The sequence below is a fragment of the Diadema antillarum genome, unplaced genomic scaffold, assembly GCF_040938485.1.
Source record: "Diadema antillarum isolate AM-2024a unplaced genomic scaffold, OU_Dant_1.0 seq00000732_RagTag, whole genome shotgun sequence".
In the NCBI taxonomy this organism is placed as follows: domain Eukaryota; kingdom Metazoa; phylum Echinodermata; class Echinoidea; order Diadematoida; family Diadematidae; genus Diadema; species Diadema antillarum.
In genome coordinates this window covers 1315001-1322500 of record NW_027271633.1, presented here as the reverse complement: position 1 = coordinate 1322500, position 7500 = coordinate 1315001, and the positions used below count along the sequence as shown (strand labels likewise).

Here is a 7500-nt window from a genome sequence, read left to right as displayed (position 1 = left end):
CAGAAGTTATAGAGCTGAGATAATACTACTGTATGAAGTGAGTACATTAATGACTGTAGTTTCAAGTTTGTTCATAGGAGATCCAGGGGTGCCCCTCTTGGGGGTAGGGGGGGGGGGGGGTGGTTGGAAGGGTCCAAATGGGGGCCTGAATTGTACATTTTCATCTTCTTCCTGAAAACCTCATGATGGATTTTTTGTCAAACTTGGCAGGTAGCATCCCTAGGTGGTCAGGATCTCAATTTATCAACTGGGCACCATGCCCCACCCAGAGGGCCCCAGGGGGCCCCAATTCCCCCAAATTAAGGAATCTTGAAAAAATTGGGCCCTTATTGTACATTTTCATCTTCCACTTGAGAATGCCTCATCAAATTTTGGTAGAGCTGTGAATAATTTAGATTAGTGACTGCGTGAAAGGTGAACTTGCGATACTCAGGTGAGCGCTAGACCCATGGGTCTCTTGTTTCATTGAAGTCTTCCGCATATTTTGAGACCAAATTTGCGAAGTCCAGGTACACCGTTTTGAAGCTACATAATGTTTTGCATATGCATATCAACCAAAAAACAGCTCAAATTGATGATATCGTGTGCAAATCCAATGCAAATTGTGTTTTTTTGTTAAATTGATATAAATTAGATTATTTCAACTTTTAACCATTGAAATTAATCAATTCTAGTGTAGATAAGCCTGAAAAAGTGCCTGCAACAAATTTTAACCAAAAAAGCAATAGAAAACAACAGGTCAAAAAAACAATAAAATACATTAGAAATTAACAAAACAATAAAAAACAAAAGAAATTGATTTCGATTGTGTTTTTTTTTTTTTACACGAAAATTGTTTGATGTGTCTTAAGGAATTCTGACGCAAAAAATTAGCAATCCTCCAGTCTTTTTAATGGAGTTATAGGTGAAAATATGATTTCATGCACAAATTTGCATAATTAATTTATTAAAAATAGAAAGGCAATATTTTTCTATTGTATGACCATGTAATCTTGTAGTTGACATCCAGCTCTATCTTCAGGCAAAATTTTGCGGCGATTGCGTGATCGGCGGCCGACATCTGAAGGGGGAGTCAAATTGACCCCCCCTCAGTAAAAACTTGGTCTCAAATAGCCCAGGTAGAATAGGGTTAACAGAAGTTGGCATTGAGGACATAGGGAAAAGTGATATGTTTATGTTTCACATGTGACAGCATCCTTCCCCATGTAGGACATAGTGAAAAATGATATGTTTCACCCATGACTGTCTCACCTCTCTTTTTTAGGTACAATGGGAGCCGGACTTTGAGCCATATGTTGTGGTCAAGAAGGACTGTCCAAAGTATGACCAGAGGTTTCTGGGCTTTGGTTGGAATAAAGTGTCCCAAATCATGGAACTTGATGCTCAAAGGTGAACATTTTTCCATTTTTATTTCACTCCCTGTGCTACATTTCAAATTAAATGCATGCATGCTCCACATAGTACCTAGTTTGAGTTGATAACTTTTTTTTTCCTCATAAAAAAAAGAAATGCATATAATTGAGCGTGATCTGAAATGGAAACAAAAATGATTTCATCATGCTAGTGTATGCCGTACGTAATGATATCAAGTAGTATAATGCCATATGCAATAACTTAAAGTTCAACTTAGTAATATATCGTCGCTGGGGTGACAAGACCTTGTACCTGCAATTTTGGTGAAAATGACTTTTATGGATTAATGGTCAAATAATTGGGTAAGTGATGTCCTGTCCAAATCCTAACTGTCTTACTTAAAAAATGAAGCCACCACAGCATGTCAAAGGAAAGGTTATCCCATTCGGTATAAAGCTTTAGCCGCCATGTTTTTTGGCTCTCCTGAACATTTGAAATTTTGTAGATACGAGGTCTTGTCGCCCCACCGACGATATGTATATTTGTATGTGACAAAATATGAACATATCGTCGGGTGCCCGTGCATTGGCCGTTGACGCAATACAAATTGTATTGCGTTAACGGCCAATGCACGGGCACCCGACGATATCATAGTTATCATTTTCACTGAAATCACCATGACCGCTTCAAAATGTGATGGTAACTTTCAGTTTTTGGTTGATGCATGTGTAAATGATAGTTGACAGGAGATAAGGCTGGTATTTAGGAGCAATATTCATTTGTCCTGCACGTACGATGTAGTTTTGAAAATGCATGTTATGAATATCTTTACCGGAGAAGCATGGAAGTGTACAACTGCCTTGGTTAGTGGCTCTGCAAACTACATGTTTTGTATATATTTGAAATGCAAAACAAAATACAAACTTTTCCACTTCTATCTCATCTTGTCTTTCAGCTATGATTTTATTGTGCTTCCCAATGCCTTCATAATCCACATGCCCCACACTCCCAGCTTCGACATTGCCAAGTTTCGCACCAGCCAGCAATACCGAACGTGAGTACGGGGATTGGATAGCACTAGGTAGTGGGCAATATTTTATGATGACTGGTGTAGGCCAGGGAGTAGCCATCTAGCCATATATAAAGATCCATTCAAATATTTTACCATTTTACTGAAGGTTATGTCAAGATGCAAACTGTTTTTTTTTTCAGTATTTTGTACCATTTTTCTTTGGCAAAAATATTGCAAGTTTTGGTGAAAATACTGTTTTTACCATCAATATATTACTACACATGTCTATTGCAATAATTACAGTGCTGCAACAATAGAACATTACAGTGGCGGATCCAGGAATTCTGTAAAGGTGAGCCGCCTTTACAAAATGAAAGGGGGGAGGTGCAACCCCCCCCCCCCCATTTTCTTTTTTTTCAATTTCTTTTGTTTAAGAGAAATGAAAAAAAAGAGGGGGTGCGCGCCCAGTGCACCCCCCTCTGGATCCGCCACTGCATTATATCATGTAATATTCATCATCTGAGGAGTTACATGTGTATGATTTTGTCAGAGTGCCCTGAGAGAAATGCATGCATTCTATCTTGAATTCTTCATGGCAACAGAGTTTGCAGCATTACCGACAATCCAGCCGCTGGATCGCTATGCACATCTGTTTCAGTGTCTTTGCGCCCCAGGCACATTAGTGTGTGAACAATATACATGGCCTAGCATTATCACGTGCTAATTTCTTCATCTGCCGTTTTAAATTTCTCCCATGGAAAACATTTCTGAGGGAGTTCTTCCCATGGGTGAACACTACGAATAAATGGTCTGCTACCACTTGGTCATGTTGGTGTGTCTGCTGACAGGTGTTTGCAGAATGTAACTGTAGTGCAGCCCAGGGGCCATGGAACGTTTTTCAGGGTGGATGGGGTGGGGGGTATGGTCGAGGTGAATGGTTTTCTGACGAAAGCAAATATAGCCAGTGGAACACAATTGCAGTGTATGTGGGAGATGTAAAATGTCTTAAATTTGAATCAGGTGCAGAGAGTGTTTTCTTAGCTTCGGTGAGAGAAGTGCCTATGAGAGGAAAATGAAATTCTAAGGTATATTGCAACCATATTGCGTTTGTAGATGAAATCTTATTGATAAACTCTCATATCCCTAGTGCAACACTGAAGTGTCTGAAGCAACGAGTTTAACATGAAAATGAAATACAAAACAACTATTTCAGCCACAATGGGTATTTATTGCTCTGATTGTTTTGCTTTTCTAAAAGGTGCCTGCAAATCCTTAAAGAGGAATTCCAGCGTGATATGTCCAAGAAATATGGCTTTGCTGCCCTCAAATACGTCGCCGTGGAAACGTGATGAGAATTCTACAAGGAGCACCCGCATCTTTCTTCTTGCAATAGCTTTCAATCCCTTCTGTGGGGCTCTGTAATTGTTGGAAGAAACACCGCCGGATTCCACCAAGAACAAAAAAAAGGGATACCATGATGCAGATGCCTAAACTCTTAGGGACTGCAAATTATTTTACAAGGCCACTTTTCAGCTGATGTGCCATGATGTATCCTTAAAATGAAACTGACTGATATGAGGCTGTATCCATGGCAACGTGCTCATACCAACACCCGTTTGGGATGGGAGGAGTATGACAATGTCAATCTCTTTGCAATTTTATGTTCATGTTTTCCTTGCAACTTTGTGTGAGGAATGGGTCTGCATGCTATCTTCCCCTGCTCCGGTGTCATTATTTTGTCAACTTTTGTTTGGCATAGATTTGTAATATTTTCTTGAGCAGATATGTACTTAACTCTCGAAGGAGACATATATTCAGTGGACAGTCTTCTGTACAGAATAGATGATGCTTCTGTTTGATATTTCTCCGTGGTAGCTTTGTATGCCTTTCATGAATTCTTGTGCTATTCCTGCCTGATGCATATAGTTGTATATGAAGATGTCTCATTAAATGTTCAAGGTATTTTTTTAGTGTTCTGTTTTTATGACTTATTGATCAGCAGAAAAAAAGATCTAACATTTCCTTGAAAATGATATCTGAGCATCCCTTTCATGCCAATGTGACTACTACAATCTTTAATGTTGAAATCGAGAATGTGATGGGAATGAAACTCCTTTAAACCAAGCGCAGCTGTGATCCTGTTCAGGTTGCTCTGCTCAATGTCAACTGGTCGGCATTTCGAATTGTCTACAGACAATTCCTGGTATATGGTCTAATGAATGATATTTTAACCCATTTGTGTGCATGCCCCTGAAAACTTTATATTCAAAAGAGAGTAAAAAAAGTGTGTATTTTTCTTCGATTCTGAAAAAAAAAAGGAAAATTCATTTACACTGAGGGTGTTTTCAAGTGATTTACAGTGGGCATGCCTGCAAGTTTAATCTTTGAAGCCAGGTGAGGTCACGATCACGTACAAAGTGTAAGTCCTGCATTTGAGTGCCGTGAAACTGGACTCAGTTGGAACTCCTGCAAAGTCTGTGCTGCATTGTGAATGACTTGTCGAACATCCAATTTTAGTATCAGTTTAGTCAGATGTTCATGGAAGGTTGCGATTTGTAGTGTGTTCCAACAGAGTGGACGGCAGGAATTTTACTGTAGCACAAGATTAGGGGACTGAATGATTTATGCAGGGAAGATGCTGTAAAAATGAACAAAATAATGTACATGAAAGTGTACATAGATTACCTGATGTATACCTGTAAATACATGTGATGCAATAATATAACAGTATGGTTATTAGCAATGATTCTAATCCTACCATACAATGTATGCGTAACTTATTCTTATGGATTAGTCGAGTCGTGCACGTGCGTGAGAGCAGTGTACGATTTGTGCGAATATTATTATAGGTGCTATTATTTGTTGTGGTGTGCGGGTTTGGGTGTTACGGAATGCATCTTTTCAAAGAGCGGACGAAGTGCTCTGTGTATGCTGCTGTAAGGGTGTGTCACTCTACGTGTATATTCGATGTGCAGTCCTTCATGAATTTATTTTCTCACATAACCTTGCTCTCTCTAACCCTCTGCCTGAGATTCGCGCATCAGGAAATCGGTAATTAGGAAATTTATACTTTAATTTACTTAAATTCTGGTGTTTTGCGACCAAATGGATGCAATAGAATTCACTTTTAACTGCGATTGCTGTCCCTTTTGATATCAGATTTAAAAATGTAAGATTCTTTTTACGATCTTATTTTACTGCTAGTCTATGTTTGCAAAAGTGAGTGCTTGTCAATTTACAGTCGTTTTATATCCAGTTGATTGTTGATTAATTGAAAGTATGATCATTTACAGTGTAGTTGCTTACTTGACACTTGCTGCCACATCACTATGCGTGAGATGTTTGTGTGGTAATAGTGGCAAAGGATTGGTCAAAGAACATCCTAGTCTTGAGGTTCAAAGTTCAAAAGTGCTTCAAGATCACGGCAGAGAGTTATCACTGAAAGTTACTACTACAGTGCACTCCTGTTATAACGAACATGGTTATACCGTAATTCTCATTACAACAAAGTAAAGTGTCAGATTCCAAAATTATCATATATGTATATCCTTATGTACTTTACTGTTCGTCTATAACAAAATGCTGATAGAACAAGGGAAAATTGCTGGTCCTGAGGAGTTTGTTATAACGGGAGTTGCCTGTACTTGTCTACTTTGTTTTGTTTTATTTTTTCCCCCTAAGACTGTGGCAAATGAAAAAAAAAAGAAAAAAAGCAAAAGTGCTTTCACCTCCACAACAATTTTTTTTTTTTAACAACAGTAATTGGCATGATGTCTTCATTCATACAACATACCATGGTAACTGTTGTCTTTGCAGCATGCAAACACACAGTAAAATATGTCAATGGTATTTGGAATGGTGGTTAAAAGAGAGTGAAACTAACATCTTTGTAAAGTGTTCATACGGGATAGATTGAAAGGTAATGGTTATGAAAGTAAGTGTGGAACAAACTGTCTTGAATTTAAAGTCCATGTACTCCTCGTGTTTAAAAGTTCTATAGGATCAAACCTTGATTTCTGTGTGTTTAATAAACCAGTTGGATATGACTCATACTCATTTTATCACCTTCTGAGAAGTGAACACGTTAATGTACATTTTGGATCTGAGTTGGGAAGAACGTCGTGGCAATTTTGTGGTGCCATTAATTTTAGTGTTTGTTATGAGTTAGTTTTGCAAAATTTAGGTTTCCTTGATGTCTTTAAAAGAACAAAACATTTGATATTGAATTTATTCAGTTTAATTCAGTGTGTACTGCCTTGACTGCACAAAATACTGAAAAAGTGGACATTTTCGCGGTGTTGAAATTTTCAAGCATTTCGCGCAACCAGAAACTAGCGCACAAATAAAAGCAGGCAAATATTTTTGCTTGCCATATCACATGTTCCTGTTCTTACTGTCTTGATTCTGTGGAATTAAAAACACGCAAAGCTCTTCTTACCGGGTCAAGCGTGAAAAGTCAGTAGTGCGAAAATATCCACTTTTACAGGATGCATTACATTTGTATTGATTGGAATGCTCACAGATGTAATGCAGCAGATCTATCAAATGTATTTTCAACACAAGCTACGGCTGTGTATCCAAGGTTTACTGCCATAATAGATAAATATTGTTCATTGCATAATTGAGAATTCTTTTGCTGGAATTAATATGCTCCCCAATAATAGTAATAGTATGAGTAGTAGTAGTAATGATACTACTACTACTAAAAATGATACTAATGGTAATGATAAAACTACCAATAATCCAATAATAATCATATCGTGTCAGTCATCTTGATTTTTTTTTTGATTTTTTTTTTTTTTTTGGGGGGGGGGGAGGGGATAGGTGCAGGTGCAAATACCTCTGAGAAGCATTTCTTGGGTTTTTAGCCGAAAAAAGGAGAAAAGAAATAATGATAATGGCCCCACTCTTGTGTCACACATGGTGTAGCAAACTTTTTATTATGCATACATCCAAGTGAAATCTCATTATTGCAGGGACTCTACCATATGTCCCCCCCCCCCCCCCCTCAAAAAAAAAAAAAGAAAGATTACAACGGGACCCTCTGCAATGATACCTTTGAAAATAGTGAAGCAATCTAAATACAAATTCAGGGTATGAAACTATAACTCATTGCCCACATCTTACAGACAAGC

At 38.1% G+C, this 7500-nt stretch overlaps 1 protein-coding gene across 1 annotated transcript in view; it reads left to right on the top strand.

Annotated features, from left to right (window-relative positions):
* LOC139738269 (xylosyl- and glucuronyltransferase LARGE1-like) overlaps positions 1–5893 on the top strand; it is a 28330-nt gene extending 22437 nt beyond the window's left edge. The window contains exons 17-19 of the mRNA XM_071648917.1: positions 1265–1389; positions 2309–2407; positions 3624–5893. Coding sequence (XP_071505018.1) covers positions 1265–1389; positions 2309–2407; positions 3624–3714 — 315 coding nt within the window. The 3' untranslated portion in view covers positions 3715–5893. The remainder of the gene's footprint in view (positions 1–1264; positions 1390–2308; positions 2408–3623) is intronic.
* The last annotated feature ends 1607 nt before the right edge of the window (positions 5894–7500 follow it).